The following is an 18,391-nucleotide window of genomic DNA, read 5'->3' as shown; positions in this document are numbered from 1 at the left end:
CACATGAAGAGAAGAGAGTTACCTTACAAAAATGTTTAGATTGTGCTCTGTAACTTGCACTGAATAGTACCATATACCATGAGTTCCAGTGATGACAGGCGACTTGTGGAATATGGTACTGTTCAGTGTGCGCACGACTATCAGAATCTGGCCGTTAGCATTTTTGTTTTTGTGTGTGCTGTGTGTGTACTATATACCGATATGTTATATTTCTGGCAAGTTAACCACTTGATGTCATTTTGACAAGGCAGTGGAATTGTTGAAAAGTTGAAGGTGATAATGGAATATGAAATAGTTGACCTCTAGGTCAACATTTGGAATATAGTCCAGGTCAGTGGTGATCAGAAGTCACTACAACTTGCCAGCTTTTCAGTGGGCTACGTGAAATGAGTTGGTGATCTCGGGCCAGTTCCTATTAGAGAACTGATTATAGCACAAGCATTATTGGCAGTCTCAGCAAAGGCAAGGATGTAATAGGAATGCAGAATGAACTATCCTTTCACCTCTAGGGTCCCTCCAGTCCCGGGTTGAGGCACATTGGCATGGCAGTGTGGGGGCGCTTACACAGCCAATGTCCCTGTCCTACCTTTTCTGTTAATAAAGAAAGAATGGTAGGGTTTGTCTTCATGCACAGTTAACGTGGGAGATTGGGACCTAGCTTCGGTCTGAGAACTCCTACAGCGAAGCACTACCCATATTACTGTGTCGTTATTCTTCTTCCACTCATGTTGTGAGTTTGGGACATAGTCCATGGTTCTTTGTGATGTGTTTCTCAAATGCAGCTGCTGTGGCTGCACGTGGCCACTGGGGGCTTTTCTTGTGGCCACAGCCTCCTAGATGGTGATTGGGAGGGAGGAAGCAGCGGCTCCTTCCCTGAGGCCTCCAGCAGTGGTTGGGCCCTTTCCCCCCTCTGAAGACACAAAAGCTGGAGGAACAGACAACCAGTGTGAGTTCCCTACCTTCCTGGGGTTGGTGGGGTCAGGCTTCAGCCCTGGGGTAGTGGGTGGCAGGTTCCAGCCATGGGGCTTCAGGCTCCGTCTCCTGCACGTAGGGCTTCAGGCTCCGTTCCCTGGCTGTGCGGTGGCAGGCTCTGGCCCCGAGCTCACCACACCCCCCATCACTCCTGACCCTTGCTGTCTCGCCCAGTGTCCCATTGCCCCTGGCTCCCACTGCCTCCATCCCCACCTAGGGTTTAATTTGTCCCTGGTCTTTCTGGGGCTGAGTAAGTCTGCTGTGAAAAGTGATATTTGTATGTGTGTTAATATCACTTTTCACAGCAGACTTACTAGCTACCAAGTCTTAAAGCAACCAAAAAAGCAAAAGAAACAACGAGAAAAAAGACAAGAATGTTCAAAGCACCTTATTTGTGTTTCTAATCTGTTTAGGTACAGTAAAGAATAGAGACAACTGTACATATTTTTTATTATAGAGTCTGCAAAAAATTCAACATAAAAATAATGATTTGTGCATGTGTATGTGCATATTTATATGTTTTTCCTAAAGTTAAGTAAGTATTTTAGGAAAAATTGTCAGAGCAGCCACCAGCAAGAGTTGGTCGCCACACTCTGAAGCCATGTAATAATTTGTTTGAGAACCCCATCTAGGATTCTTTCCCAATCAGTTGTGTCAGCTTTGGGATAACTTACCTGTCCTTCACGGGGAATTGTGGGAAGGCACTGGAGGACTATCAGTTCTCAAGTGACTTTTGCCTGTGTCTTCATTGCAAAGTGGGCAGGTTTCCCATTGAGGTAAAGCAGAACCTGGGCTCTAACCTCTACCTCCAGCCAGGTAAATTAGGCTTAACGCATCTTCAAACCTATGTTAAAGGATTTTCTGTGTGGATGCGGGGAGGGAGGGACGGGGGAGGGGGTTGGCTAAAACCCAGGTATCAGCCCAAGTTAACTGTGCAGTGAAGACATCACCTTAGAATCCAGTGTAGTCAGTTTGGCACAGATCACAAGCTCTAAAATGCATTTAAAAATAAAGACTGTGACTGATTATAAATCGAAACTCTGTGATGATTCTTGCTACATGTTGAAGCCCATTTGCTAGCATTTATCTTTAATGCTAACACTCAGATACCTTGGTTGTATAAGAATCTAATGGAATAGAATTGAATGGAAACATTACCATTTTTTTCAATCCAATCTAAAGGTTGTTATTCCAGGAAATAAGTACTGAGCAGAACATTCTTAATCATATTTTTTCTTTACAGTATGTACAGTATTCCAGTCCAACACTGGATTGGAAATTCATATGATCCAGCAATTACTGGCAAACATTTAATTTTAATTATCACACATTCAAACCATAACTACTTAATACATGTTTGCTAGTTTAAAAGTCATGTCTTACACATTTTTGTGTGTTTGTCCTTAGCTGAATTGTCATTCACTGACCAAATATTTTCACATTGTCTGTCCTCTGCAGTTCAAAAGCTATTTCAGGTCTATGTGAAACAGAATTACAAGGAAGAACCAGTTACCATGAAGGTGCAGCTTTCACTAATGTGTTACAAAATGCTGAAAACCAGATCAAAGGTATCAGGTTGTAATAATTCTGCATTACTGACAGTTTATGGAGACACTCTTCCTCCCCCCACATCCCCAATTTAAGTTTTCCATTTTTTAGTCCCAATTTCCCATTTTTCTATAGTCTGCTATTGTGATGTAGGTTCATCAAATATGAGATAGAGAATGGCTAGATTATGGTGTCAATACTAGCTGCCTAGAAATACAATGTTACCAGTTCTCACAATTTTATCACAAGGCTTGTGATATTAAGTGTGTTTTCTTAAAGCTCCAGCACCCAGATTCATGTGATTACAGATATAGTAGGCTATACGTCTCTAGTGCTCCCTGAGGAAAAAGTGGGCATTGATCCTGCCTCAGCTGCCAGGGCACACCCTTCCAGCTGTGCTAGCTGAGGTGTCAGCCCCTCTTGTGTGGGGAAGGTTAAAGTAGTCCAAACAAAAAGTCACTATGCTTCCGCAGCCATGAAAGGCCTTTGGAAAGCTGAAGAGAAAGGTATCAGCCCTTCTCTTTTCTGAGGCGGGCTGGTCGGCCAAGGCTCTCAAGTAGTTTCCCTAGTCAGTAACCCCTTCTTCCAGAGCCTGGAGAGCTCTGAGATGCAGTCCTGCTCCTTCAGAGTGCCACACAGGCTGCACTGAGCAGGGAGTCTCCCTTTTAAGGACCCACTCCCCTCAAGGCTTGACATTCCTTACAGGTGGCCGGGTTGCAGCTGATTGTGCCCAGAGGAGCTCTTTAACCCTCTCCTGAGTGGGGTTGGTAGATCTGCCCCACTGCAAAGTGTAAAGTCTTAGCATTCATTAAAAACAAAGAGAGGTTTCTCATGGTTGAAGCAAAAAGCTTGAAAACATGATGTGAGCGTACCCTAAAGGTGCAAAACCAGACAGCAAATAAAAAGCAATGAAAATGTATTGGTTTTTTTATGGGTTTTGTTTTTGTTTATTTGTGTTTTGGTAACCTGATTCATGATTTCTGAATGGTTGGGACTTACACTACTGTGAGACTCTATGATCTCCTATAGCTGTCTTTTACAAATTGGCAGGGTGTTTAATATAAAATGTAAGAATTTAGTAATCTTCTTTGCTGACTTTTGATAGTTATTTCTCCTCAAGCCTTCCCTTCTCCCTCTTCCCTATACAGATAACTCTATTAACTTCTTTTTTGTACAGGCTTGAAACCTTGAAATTGTACTGTCTTTAATACAAGTTCTCTATCACAGCCACTTTCACTGTCTAGTTTCTCTTGAATCTTTCATTATTAGACAGGCAAAACCTGTACTGAACTGATGATACTGCAAAATCTCACTGATTACAGTTTAAGTGTTTGCAAATTGAACATTTAATCTTTTTTTCCCGTGTGCATTCTTGCCTGTAATTTGCCTAGTTAATCTTAGCCATAACACATTCTGACTTGCACTTTTCTGTGTAACAGATACTAAGGATACCACGCATATTTGTGAGTGTCCAGTAGTTTAGTTAGATTTATATAACCTATATTAAAATTGTTTGCACTAGAATATATTTTCTTTTAATTTTTATAGCAAACAATGGAGAAAATGGCATTTCTCTATTCAAAGTACTAACAAATGAAGATCACTGGGTCTGGGTACAAGCTAATACTCAAGTTCTGTACAGGACTGGCTGTTCAGAATACGTCATTGCCTCACAGCAAGCTCTAAAGTAAGTATATTTACATTTTCCTGTAGTTCTGAAAGATAAAGACACTATTCACCAAAAGTAGGACTTTCCAAAGCACTTAAGTGTCTTAGGAGCACAATTCCCACTGAAAGTCAATGAGACTTGGGCTCCGAAATCACATAGGATTTTCAAGAGTGCCTAATTTCATTAGAGACGTCACTTTGCCAGTATAATTTATGCGGGAAGCACTCAGGTACTATTGTAACAGCCACTAGTGCAAAACCCTAAGATGAATGACGACTGACTTCACAAGCCCTTTCAGTGGGCCTTACTCAACACAATATTTGTATTCTTCAAAGAGGCAGTTCCTAGAGGTGCACAGATCCTATCTCCACAGTAGGTTGGATCATTTGGCAGCAAGAAGAGCCTCTCATGGAATCCAAAATAACCCCCTAAACAAATCATCCCTTCAGTAGACTACTAGACAGCTGATGGGGAGGAAAGTTCATGCAAATAACTTTCTACCACTTGACTTTCATAACTCCCAATTCTTAAGACCTTCAATCCTCCCATTTATGGCTTAGAAACAACTGGGAGTCAATCCAGCTCTGGACTACAATAATTCTCTTTTGTGGCTATAGATTTTGGGATGGTACTGGCCTTCTGAAGTATGGGGAACACACTCAGAACAAGAAAAACTATGATGGAGGCTCTTCTCAGCAACCAGCAGAGTGCGCTGCAGGAAGCCTTCGCTGTCCCCTTGGTTGCTAGTGTCCTCTTATTTTGTCATATCTGGGAACCATGGTCATTTCTTGTTCTTTATGGCTGGTAGCTGAATGATGTTGTCAGAGGCAGGGATTATAAAGTATCCTTGAATCTCACCCTTTAAACATTTTCTGGGATGATGTAAATAGGGAAGCTTGTGTTCAATGCAAAAGGTATAGGTTCCACTGGGAGTAGAATCTGTGCCCATCTTTGGAACCCATTTCTTATTACTATCGATATAAGCCTCCCTATTCACATGTTCTCTATTATTTGCTCAGACTGCCCATAGAACTGTACATAGAGAGACCAGACCCTGTCTATGTAGATCTCTCCTCTTCTCCACAAAAAAGGCTCAGCCATATTTCTGGAATGGTCTCTTACACTCGCGTCCCCGCCCCCCAATGGACCTTAAGGAGGCCTCTCTGCAGTCTGTGCTGAGGAAGGAGGTAGAGAGTGGGTGGACTGGGTGCAGGGCCAGGAGGTGTGCACAGAACCCCCTCTCACTCTGTGAAAATTGTATTTAGACTGTTGCCCCTTGGCTTTGTTGCTTTTTGCCTCTGTCCCTCTCTCTGTTCTCACCTGTCTTCAGTTTCTGTGTGTTCTTCTTTCCTGCCTGTACACACGCACACACAAAACAATACTCAGCAAAAAGCCCCTCTGCCTACATAATCCAAAACTCCTGGGTGCTCTGTTAGGCCTTGTGTCATGGAATGTGGCTCCTCTCCCGCCTTCTCCCCGCAGAAACTGCACGGACTCCAGTGGCGGTGCCTTCACCATATCTTTTTATTTTAAAAGTTCCCTCCACCTTTTTCACAACCATCCCCATGCAACAGTCTATTTACATTGTTAACCTAGCTTTTGGCCCTCTCATCAGGGCCTGAGGGGAACAGAAGACTCCCTACTCTGAGCCTCTGTGTGGCTAGGCTAAGCTCAGCTAACCCTGTTCTTCCCTCTCTCCCCTTTACGCTTCCTTCCTGTGCTGCTTCTTATCAGCCTTGGGCTGGTAGGGTAATTGGCTCAGCTGGCCAGCCTGATTAACTAATTCCCCCCATCAGTTTTCCCCAGGGGAACTAATTCATATCTGAGTGATCAGAGTACAGGCTCACCTGTTTACACTCTGTCATGTCTTGTTTTAGAAGTAGCCCTTTAGCTGCCTCACAACTATCTTAAGCGCCTGGCACATTTACACATCAATTTCAATGAGTTTTTAACTAAAGATATAACAAGGTTTAACCCAGCTCATAACAGCATCCGCAATCTCAGCTTCTCCCCATCATCAGGATGAGGCCTAAAAGGTGCCATCCAATAATCCATCCCAAACAGAAAAAAAAAGAAATAATTTAAAAAATTACAAATGGTATAAACTTACAGTGTCTTTCAGTCAGACTGTCAGGGCAGGAATATAGGTGGCTGGGCCTAGTGGTATGTGTAGGGTGGGGACAGATCCTCATGACAGCTGGGGTTCAAAACAAGGAGGTCAGGAGCTGAGTGTTGGATACCATGAAGGGCAATTTAAGAAACCCAGTCAGGCTCAGGATACAACAGCTGGGTGAGCACTATGAACCAGGGTGGAGCCCAACTATATGGGCAGCTTCCTTTTCCTCCTTCCTGCTTAAATAGGGGGAGCGGGTCAGTCTGGCACAGTGGTGTTCCACCAGTTGGGACCCAGGGCTGGAGCCTTCTATCTAAAGTAGCTTCAAGGAGTCCCAGTTCTAGCCGATGCCAGTAAGCATCAAGTGGAAGACTGGAGCATGATGTGTCGTCGTCCTGCCCCGGCCAGGAATCCTGCAGACCCAGGTTTGAGACCCATAGGTCGTGACACCACCCTATGCCCTAGAGACATCCACTGGGCAACATTGGTCCAGGTTTCTCAAGGTGGTTCCTGTGGAAGGCTCATACCTGGGTGGGGGCATGAACATTTTCTGCTGGCTCCAGATCCACCCATCAAGGCCATAGCCCTCTCAGTCAATTAGATACTAGAGCCTACCTCATTTCAGTTTGGCACCTAAGACTTTCTGAATGATGTATTCTTCATGCCCTCTATACGCACTGGTGGGAGGGGTCCTGTGGGGAAATGAATTCTCTGAGAATGGTTTTAGGAGTGATATATAGAACACCAGGTGGATTCTAAGGGATTGAGGTAGGTGGAGCTTGAAGGGAACCAGATTAAGTTGTTGCCAGATTTGATGGGGCCAAGGAATTGGTAGTCAAACTTACTAGAGAGTCTGTCCATGCGAAGGTTCTCTGTCGAGAGCCATACTTTTGTCTCACTGAACACGTAGGGCTCTGCTAATGAGGCTGATATATGTGTGCCATTAGTAGTCTTTCATTTTTTCAAGGTGTTCCTCACTTCCTCCTGGATTTTATGGATCCATTGTACTGATCTGAGGTGGTCAGGTTAGAGGAGGTCTTGGGTCGCTTCGGTGAAATTCAGGGCTGTACCCAGAGTCAGTGCAAAAAAAAGGGTGGGGGACTTGGGTCCGTGGATGCCTGGTCTGCATTATTATATGCAAACTCCACATAGACCAAGTGAAGACCAATCATCCTGGTGATAATTGACATAGCATTGCAGGTACTGTTCAAGGATCTGATTCACCTTCTCTGGCTGTTCAACTGGGATGGTAGGTGGAGGTGTGGTATGTATGGATCCTCAGTAACATAGTTTCACGCTAGAACCGGGAAGTGAATTGTGGCCCTTGATTGGTGGTAACGTGATCAGGGAGGCCGTGGAGACTGACTATCTGGTTTATCAATAGTTGGGCAGTTTCCACAGCAAAGGGTGGACCAGTGCAAGGAATTAAGTGGACCCTCTTGGCAAAGTGGTCTACCACAGTCCAAATCTGGTAATTCCATGACGAAAACTAAGGCAATGGCTGTTTGGGGTCAGGATGGGGTTTCCAGAGGTTGGAGAAAGTTGCAGCGTTCATGGTTTAGTTCCTTGATAGAGGTGCATACATCGCAGGAAGCAGTGAATGCCTGCATTGTGGGACACTGTCACATTACCCAGGATACAATCTGGACTGTTGAACAGCTGTGTTCTCTCAATTCTCCACCCTTCGGTGCCTTTTACACTGCTTTGCTGTGAGAGTAACCACTCCTGGTCTGCTCACACTCTGCCTCCAGCATGTAAATTGCTCCCAGCTATACAGTATGAATGCTATGGACAGCCACTCTTGAATTACACTGCAGAACAACAACAGCAAATTTCCAGTCCCAGATTTTTCCCCCAGAAATGTGTTTCTTGTACAGCCCAGCCCTCTCCTGGAAAACACAAGCTCATATAAAGTACATCATTTTATTAATAGAAAATGATACACAAATTCTGTTATCTCAAATGGATTTTCCCAAACACTTCAGTCCAAACACACTGGTTTAGATAAAACAATAAAACAAGTTTATTAACTACAGAAAGATAGATTTTAAGCGATTACAAGTAATGAGGCATAAAAGTCAAAACTGGTAACAAAGAAATAAAAGGTAAAATGCAACTAATATGTAACAAGCAGCTAAGTAAATTCAAAGCAAAAATCTCTCTCATGCCATGCATCAGCAGTGTTACTGGCTGAAATATTTTCAGACAGGATCCCTCCCTCAGTCCAAAGCTGTTTCTTTGTTCCTCAGGTGTTGCGGCTGCCAAGGGTAGAGGAAAAAAGGAGGGATAACTTGGGTCATCTGTTCCCCATTCTTATATTTTTCTTCTTCTTTGAGAATCATCTCCAGCTGGAGTTTAGGAGACAGGAAGTCTGTGGGGAACTGTTTCTTTGCCAAGATGTAAATTTTTCACTCACACCCTTTTTCCTGCCAGTTAACAAGGTGATAGTTCATTTAATTTCATTGTCATCTGGCTGAGGCATCAGTTTATCTATTGTTTCCGAGGAACTGGTTTGTGGATGCTTTTCTAAACTGGGAACATGTCTCAGTAATGTTATACCGTAGAATTTTATAACTTTACATACAATGTTGCTGCACATATTTTACCAGGACAACAATGATCAGCAAATTATGAGTTTTCAAATGAAACCTCACAAGCTGTACTTCATACAAAATTTATCATAGTCTTGTAAAAGGGGTGAACATAGTTGGTACAGATTGTCACAGGCACATTTGAGGCCAGCAGAAGAAGAAGGACCCTTGGCTCTTAGAGCACCCAAAGTGTCTGATCAGTGGGGAGTCATGGCTTAACTGTACAACAGCCACTCTTGCTGGACCCAGGGGAATGTAAATACTCGCAACTATTTATTCGCAAAGGTGGTTACTTACCAGGTGTCGTGCGACTCTTTGCTTATATCAGCCAGTTCATTGGTCGGAATCCCCGAGGCAGAGACAGAATGGATAGTGGCAGAGAGTTGCATTAAGAAAGTTTCAAGCCTTGAGAATGTGGGTCAGTTGCTGGCTGAGGTGTCGTGGGCTGGTACTATATTCTCTCTTTTGGGGCAGGGCATTGGCTTTGCCATTTTTAGTCCTGGGGCAGTATGTAATGGTAAAGCTGAATTGTGAGACGAACAAGGACCACTGGAGCTGTCTTTGATTCGGGGCCTTAGCCCTGCAGAAATACTCCAGGTTTTTATGGTTGGTAAATATTTGGACTGAGAGATGAGTCCATTCTAAGTAATGTCACCACTCCTCAAAGATGATTTTGATTGCCAGAAGTTCTTTATCTAGGATCTTGCAGTTATGCTGTCTGGGGGTAAGTTTTCTAAAGTAATAGGTATGTGCGAGCATTACTTGTTCAGGCCTGTGTTTTTAGGAGAGAATCAGGCTGGAGCTGAATTCCAACAAAAGCTTGTGTAACATCTGGGTGGGCCAATATGGGAGCCATGGTGAGGGGTGCAATTTGCTTCAAAAATTTTGGAATGAACCATCAATAGAAATTTGCTAAACCCAAAAAACACTGTAGGTCATATATATTGTGGGGTGCTGCCCAGCCATGGACAGCCTGGAGTTTGTGTAGGTCCATCGTGATTCCCTCTAGGAACAGGATAAAATCCAAGAACTCTTGGGAGACCTGGTCAAATGCACACTTCTGGAGCCTGGCATAAAGACCATTTTAGCCTCTCCAGAACAGTTCAGACATGAATGGTATGTTGTTCAGCATTGTCTGAAAACACCAATATATAGTCCAGACAGACCATGGCGCACAATCCAATATGTAACAAGAAGGGTTTCTTCAGGTATGTTGGCATGTGTGGGCCCCTTACTGAATGAGGGAGGCAACCTAGTGACAGAGGATGTGGAAAAAGCTAATGTACTCAATGCTTTTTTTGCCTCTGTTTTCACTAACAAGGTCAGCTCCCAGACTGCTGCGCTGGGCATCACAAAATGGGGAAGAGATGGCCAGCCCTCTGTGGAGATAGAGGTGGTTAGGGACTATTTAGAAAAGCTGGACGTGCACAAGTCCATGGGGCCGGACGAGTTGCATCCGAGAGTGCTGAAGGAATTGGCGGCTGTGATTGCAGAGCCATTGGCCATTATCTTTGAAAACTCGTGGCGAACCGGGGAAGTCCCGGATAACTGGAAAAAGGCTAATGTAGTGCCAATCTTTAAAAAAGGGAAAAAGGAGGATCCTGGGAACTACAGGCCAGTCAGCCTCACCTCAGTCCCTGGAAAAATCATGGAGCAGGTCCTCAAAGAATCAATCCTGAAGCACTTGCATGAGAGGAAAGTGATCAGGAACAGCCAGCATGGATTCACCAAGGGAAGGTCATGCCTGACTAATCTAATCGCCTTTTATGATGAGATTACTGGTTCTGTAGATGAAGGGAAAGCAATGGATGTATTGTTTCTTGACTTTAGCAAAGCTTTTGACACGGTCTCCCACAGTATTCTTGTCAGCAAGTTAAGGAAGTATGGGCTGGATGAATGCACTATAAGGTGGGTAGAAAGCTGGCTAGATTGTCGGGCTCAACGGGTAGTGATCAATGGCTCCATGTCTAGTTGGCAGCCGGTATCAAGTGGAGTGCCCCAAGGGTCAGTCCTGGGGCCGGTTTTGTTCAATATCTTCATAAATGATCTGGAGGATGGTGTGGATTGCACTCTCAGCAAATTTGCGGATGATACTAAACTGGGAGGAGTGGTAGATACGCTGGAGGGGAGGGATAGGATACAGAAGGACCTAGACAAATTGGAGGATTGGGCCAAAATAAATCTGATGAGGTTCAACAAGGATAAGTGCAGCGTCCTGCACTTAGGATGGAAGAACCCAATGCACCGCTACAGACTAGGGACCGAATGGCTAGGCAGCAGTTCTGCGGAAAAGGACCTAGGGGTGACAGTGGACGAGAAGCTGGATATGAGTCAGCAGTGTGCCCTTGTTGCCAAGAAGGCCAATGGCATTTTGGGATGTATAAGTAGGGGCATAGCGAGCAGATCGAGGGACGTGATCGTTCCCCTCTATTCGACATTGGTGAGGCCTCATCTGGAGTACTGTGTCCAGTTTTGGGCCCCACGCTTCAAGAAGGATGTGGATAAATTGGAGAGAGTCCAGCGAAGGGCAACAAAAATGATTAGGGGACTGGAACACATGACTTACAAGGAGAGGCTGAGGGAGCTGGGATTGTTTAGCCTGCAGAAGAGAAGAATGAGGGGGGATTTGATAGCTGCTTTCAACTACCTGAAAGGGGGTTCCAAAGAGGATGGCTCTAGACTGTTCTCAATGGTAGCAGATGACAGAACGAGGAGTAATGGTCTCAAGTTGCAGTGGGGGAGGTTTAGATTGGATATTAGGAAAAACTTTTTCACTAAGAGGGTGGTGAAACACTGGAATGCGTTACCTAGGGAGGTGGTAGAATCTCCTTCCTTAGAGGTTTTTAAGGTCAGGCTTGACAAAGCCCTGGCTGGGATGATTTAACTGGGAATTGGTCCTGCTTCGAGCAGGGGGTTGGACTAGATGACCTTCTGGGGTCCCTTCCAACCCTGATATTCTATGTCTCGTAACACATTGTTAATAAAATGTTGGGAGTTTGCCAGCACATTTGTCAGCCCTAACAGCATCACTAAATATTCAAAGTGGCTGTAGCAGGTTCGGAAGGCAGTCTTCCATTCGTTCCCAGCCCTGATGCACATGAAGTTGAAGGCTCACCAGAGGTCCAGTTTGTTGACATGTGGCCCCTACACTGTCCAGTAATTCTGGAATCGAGGTCGTGGATACCGGTTCCTGATCATTATTTGGTTTAAGGCTCAGTTGTCAACATAGAGTTGGAAACTGCCATTTTTTGCCCTCAATGAAAAGGACCAGTGCACCAGCTGGTGAGGTTGACTTGAGGATGACCCCTCCAGCCAGGTTCTCCTGGAGGTATTTACTTAGTGCAGCTAGCTCAGGTTTCTGACATGACATAAATCCACCCAAATGGTATTTACACTCCCTGCTGCAATTCTGTGGGGGCAGTCACAGTCCTGATGTAGAGGGAGGGTTTCTGTGATCTTCTTTTCAAACACTTTGGCATAGTCATGATATTTAAGGTGGAGTTCTGAAGTAGGGTTGGTGGGCATCCCTACTTTGGTGATCATCCCTGCCTGAAGCCCCCGAGTGCTGGGGCAATATTGGTTTGTTTCTGACAATACTGCTGACAGAATTTTGAAGGGAAACTGTCCTCCTGTTCTTACCAATGAAGGAGGTGATTATGAAGAGTCTGCCAAGAGAAGCCAAGAATCAGAGGGAAGTGCAGGGATTGAATGATGCTGAATCGAAATATTTCTTAGTGCTCCTGGATAATGGCTTCCAGGTGGACTGTATCCTCAATCACTAGTCCTGAAGACAGATGGGAGCCATCAATATTTTCCATAGGTCCAGAGTGGCTTTGTGTCACAAAGGAATCTGCAGGGCCTGGGTTGTCGCTGCATCTATGAAACTGTCAGCTGCTTCTGAATCAATGAGGGTTCATTAGATGGGAATCCATTGGGGATCTCCAGGGATGCGCAGCCAGATAGGCACCTGCAAGTGGGAAGCCCCTGGATGGAGCTGGGTGCATGTCCCAGTCAGGACTGAAGTGCAGGGGAATTCTTTCTTCACACAGCCCAGGGCAGTCCTTACTGACCCTGAAGTGACTCATTTCCTGGGTTCCTTGGAGCTTGCACAGGACAGGGGTGAGCTGTCAACAAGCCAGCTCCACCTGCACCGGTTCAGCAGATGAAACAGGCACTGGTTAATAGTACGTGGATGGGGGCTGGAGGGACCCTCATTTTCCTCCCTTCATTCCTGTAACTGAGTATCTATGTGGACGGCAAGGTCAGTGAAGGTGTCCAGACCCATGGGCATCTCCATGTGGGCCAGTTCATCTTTGATTTTCTCCTGCAGACCCCACCAGAATTGGTACTGCTGCTCTGCCTTGTTCCACTCCATGGCCACAATGAGATGATGGAAATGGGCCACATAGTAAGCAACAGTTACCCTGCCACTGCCAGAATTTCCTTAGAGCAGCCTTGGCTAAATGTGCACAAGGTGGGTCATTGAAGATCGCTCATATAGATTGGAGGAAGGTGTTCCGATTTGACAAAACTGCTGTTACTATCCAGCAAGGGGGAGGCCCAGTCGAACACCTCCCCCATCAGCAGGCAGATTACCAAGCCCATGTTGGCCGGGTCAGAGGTGTACATCTGGGGATGCAACATGAATAGAAAGCAGCACTGGTCCATGAAACCCCTGAATTGCTAGTGACTCCCATCAAATTGCTATGGTAGGGGTTCTGTGGGCCCAGCCTTTCTGTCCCTCCACCCAGTCATTAATTTGAGCTATAATGTTGAATTGAGCCAAATAGGTCTCCCAGAATTTTGCCCTGAAAGATACTGAGTTTTTTCATTATTTGAGCTGGGACAACCCCCCAGTCTCTCCCCTTTGGGCCCTGTGGATAACAAACAGGATAGAAAACAGTTGAAAATGTCTGGTCTTACCCAATTCCTCTCACTGGCCCAATTCCTCATCCATGTGGCTGCTTTCCACTGTAGTCAGTGATCCTTTCATTTCCTTCTGGAGCTGAATTTTTAAATCCATAAATCCTTGATCCAGCTCATCTCAATTAGCAAATTCCAGATTAGCTATAGCTTGCTTGGTCTTCATTGTTTTATGGAAAAACTTCTGGTCTATGTCAGTCAGATTGCTGGTCACCTCACCAATCCATTTTACCATTCCAGATTGGGAGTTTTGCAGCTGGAATTCCCAGTCTGTCCAGATGCTTTGTAGTTGTTGCTCCAACAGAGTTCTCACCTCCGCCTGCAAGTCATCTTTGAGCTCTTTCTGGTAAACCTCCAGATGCTCCTTTAATCCCTGTTGTGAAGCCTCCAGCCCCTGTTTCAGGTCTTGTTTTAAATCATTTTAGTCCTGTTATAATTCCTGATGACCTTTTTTGATCTCTAGAAGCACCTCCATTATTTGTTCTATCTTGGTTCAGCAGGAATACCAGCTCACAGTCTCACTCCTTGGAAACTGGATCTCACTCCTCACATCAGTGTTACTCATTTCCGACCTGTGCAGCTAGTCAAAGTTTAGGGCCCTGGGAATTTTCCAGCTGGAAGCAGAACTTGATGCAGTCTGGTAGTTTCTTTGATGCAATCTTGTTTATTTATAAACAATGTACAAAATCCTGCTTCTCCAAATGCAGGAGGAACCAAGAACAAAAGGAGTAGTTTCTTATCTCACAGCCTTCAAATCTCTTTAGCCAAAAACTCTCTAGCTTTCTCCAGGGTTGCACTCTGTTCTTCAGCTATTGGTTGGTTTTGTTGTTTTTTGCCTCTGCCTTTCTCTGTGTTCTTATCTGTCCCTAGTTTCTGTGTGTTCTCCCTTCCCATGTGTACACATATGCATGTGCGCACACAAAAAACAATACTCAACAAAAAGCCACTCTGCCTACGCAATCCAAAACTCATCTTTTGGATGTGGCCCCTTAACTGTCCCACAACTATCTTAAGTGAAGGGTATGTTCACACATCAATTTCGATTAGGTTTTAAAACAACCCATAATAAGGTTTAACCCCACTTATAACAATATGAGCTGTATCTTTCCCCGCTTTGGGTGTCCAGGGGCTGGGAAGCAGGAGAGGAGGCAGTGGGCCTCTATACCGATAGCTCTTGCTTCCTGCATATGCCCCAGAAGAATTTCTAGACATCTTTCATTATACATCATTATAGGGGGTGGATCCTATAATCTTGCCTAAGAAGAGAGAAACCCCATCTCTCCCCAGGGAATCCCTCTCCCACAGTCTCCCGCCATCTGTTACTCCAGTCCAGGGAATGAATTGGACCATTAAGAAGCAGACCCAAGGTGGCTTCTCTTCTTGTTCAAGTCTCTATTTTTGTGTTTGTTTTCTGTGTAATTTAGGAACCTCTTTGATTCATATTTGGATGCCTTTGTTACCCAGTGGATAGTTAAATACCTCCATTGAGCAAGGTAATCATGTGGCATGGAGTACCATGAGCATTGGTCCATGAAGTTCCATTCTCACTCTCCCCTAGCTAGACCAGGTGGGCTGTAGCAGATACCCACTGTTGTTTTTGTATTTTGTTCATCATCACTTGCATCCTTGCCCCACAGGTCTGCCTGGTGGGGTCTGCCTTGTCAACTGTGCAGTAGTTTGCTGGAAATGTAAATTCGTTTGCCATAAAATGGCATCCTTTTTCCCATTCTCCTCCTATTTATATACAAATACTTTAGTATAATGTTTGTCTTCATGCGTTATTTCAGAACAGTCCCATCTTCTGCTTTACTTTTTACATTGGATGTTACTTCCCTGCACGCCCCCAATTTTCACTGATTTCTAAAAGCTGCTGTTGCTGCATCATACTTGTCTGTCTTCCTGAGATGTTATTTCTGCAAGAGAGTAACATGTTAGTTGTGTTTTAAGAATTTAAAATTTTAATAATATTTAGCAGGGAGTTGAAACCCATTAATATTATAAGTACATACTTAGAACTTCTCTCTCCCTCCTTACTCTATGTTTGTTGTAATGGGACAGTTTCCACATCATAACAGCATGGGCTCCCCCTACTGGGGATTCTTGTACTTACATGCTGAGCACATTCTCAAAACAAAAAATTAGAAGTATTGAGCTAAGTAACTTCTGAAATCCCCATCAGTTTTCTCTCTCTTCCATTTTGCGTTTCTAATTCTGATATCCACTTTTCCCCAAACCAGTTCAACTCTATACCTTAAATAGCTTGGATTCAGCATCTCACATCTTTCCTCTCTGATTAATCTAAGTCCCAAGACAAGACTATACCTGTTATCCAAAAGCTAAGGCCAATTTTTTCATAAATGATCACTAATTTTGTGTGCTTCAGATGTAGCTAATGAGAACTAAGGGACCACAGAGCCTCAGAAAATCAAGCACAAGATGTCTCAAGTTGGACACATGAAAATGGAGACACCCAAATTAGTGAATGCTTGGGGATATTACTCTGGACACTTCCTCTGAGCACTTCTTTCATCTCCTAAAACAAACTATTCTGAAAAAACACACCTCTGCAGCTCTCACTCAAACCACTTAAATCAAAAAGTTCCTAACTATGTAGTACTATTTCATTTAAACTACTACGAACTCTGTTTTATTCCACACTATTGAAACCATTTCATATACTCATATACTATGTTGAATAAACCATTCTGTATATTGAAACCATTTTTCTGCCCAGAACATTAGGTGATATTTTAATAAAAAAGATAATAAAAGTAAAACTTGTTACTATTTTATTTAAGGTAATGGTAAAATGTACACCAAAAGTGGAATGGAATTTAACATGCATACAGTAGTTTAAATGAGATGGCCTTGCACTGTGTGTGTGCATAGTGTAAATATGGAATACATTATAAGATTATATTGGTATGGGTATGAGATTCCTGCATTACTCATGAGAGATGAATTATCCAAATCACACCGACCAAATATGAATGAAACCTCTATCATAGCACTCCATTCTATATTCTACATGGGTAACACACAGTACAGGAAAAATATTTTAGAAACACTTGACTGACTGACTGACTTTTTCTACTTTTATTGAAAGGGAAGAAGATGTGCACCTGAAGGTACCAAAGAACATCACAAGTTTGAAAGGACAGAAGGAAGCACTTAACTATAACTGTGCCATTGAAACTTTGGGACAGATGAAGCATCTTAACTGGACAACTGTAAAAAATGAACAGGATAGCATAAAAGTGAAGTTTGAACCTAAGACAAATGACAAGTGTTTCATGCAAGAGGAATCTCTCAATTCTAACACATTACTTTTAGGTGTTCAAAACAACTGCAACACAAACAACATTTGGACTTTAAAAAATTCATCAAGTTCTTGTTCTGTAAATCAACGCATGAATACATGTCCGAGCAGAAAAGTTGGACCATTCTGTAACAGAGATCAAAGTCTTTTAAATTTAGCATCAACCTGTCCTTCCCACTGGGGTACTACAGAAAATTGCCAGTCTTATTCAGGCTTACAGCAATTTACAGTGGAGAACTACACTACAGATCCTGTGAAATTACAACGTCCACTGATGTACCCAGAAACTCTATATGACACAGTATTTCCTCTAGATATTCCCATCAAAACTGAATATGATTCTGATTCTGAAAATGTAGCTGATAGCTACATGATGTCACAAAGTCGAGTCTGGCTGGATGAGAATGGTATGGTGAAAAAGCAGCTGATTGGCTACCCTAACATGGTGCACCTTAAAACAGAATCGGACCTCAGTGAGCAACTGTCTCCTTGTCAAAAACCAACGCACTGTGTTTACACACCGCATAATTGGCAATGCATTGTAACAAATCATACCAACAATATGAATATAAACAGACCATGTAAAGGGTTACATAACAAAGAGATGACACAGGTTTGCCCCCAGAACTCTGCATGTTTGGAAAGCATCCATGACTTTCAGCCTACAGACTTCTACAATCAGTTCTATAACCCCAATTCAGTAGAAGAGAAAGAGCAGAATAACCAGATTTTTAAGATGCAATGTGAGTTTAAAAATCCCTGCTTGGTTCACACAATCAAGCGTGAACCCTTGGATTCTCCACCGTTGTCTGATAATGGGCAGGATGGAATAGAAATGATCTTCCCTGAAAATGCATTACCCGGTCCTGTGTCTCATAAAACAACCGAATGTACATTTTTACAATAGATTTTGTAGCATCTGGAATATTTATGATATTGAAAAACAAGAAAAAGTTGTAGATTATCTTCCTGTTGGACTACATGAGTAACTACAATTAAAAACCAAAGGGAAAAGATTTAAAAAAATATTACTCTCTTTGGGATCTTTGGAAATGGAGTGAAGTAAAACCACATATATCATGGTAAAGTGCTAATTCAGACCTCCTTTAGGTGTACCAATTTAACTTTTTCAAGCTTCCCTTCGTATCTGTTGTATATATGAATGCATTATTAATGTATAACTATATCTTCCTCTTGCCTTGTTCTATTGTTCATGGCATGATGTGGGTGAAATCCTGGCCCCACTGTGAAGTCAA

General features: G+C 43.5%; 1 protein-coding gene across 1 annotated transcript in view; it reads left to right on the top strand.

Moving 5' to 3' along the window:
- Nucleotides 1-18,042, top strand: part of AHRR (aryl hydrocarbon receptor repressor) — a gene marked incomplete at its 3' end in the record, with an annotated part of 128,975 nt that extends 110,933 nt beyond the window's left edge. Inside the window, exons 8-10 of the mRNA XM_084621703.1 lie at nt 2,431-2,540; nt 4,069-4,207; nt 16,923-18,042. Of these exons, the coding sequence (XP_084477829.1) occupies nt 2,431-2,540; nt 4,069-4,207; nt 16,923-18,042 (1,369 nt within the window). The remainder of the gene's footprint in view (nt 1-2,430; nt 2,541-4,068; nt 4,208-16,922) is intronic.
- Between the last annotated feature and the right edge of the window lie 349 nt (nt 18,043-18,391).

This window comes from Lepidochelys olivacea (assembly GCF_965140295.1).
Source record: "Lepidochelys olivacea isolate rLepOli2 genome assembly, chromosome: 2".
NCBI classification, from domain to species: Eukaryota; Metazoa; Chordata; order Testudines; family Cheloniidae; genus Lepidochelys; species Lepidochelys olivacea.
This window is presented reverse-complemented; position numbering and strand designations above follow the sequence as displayed.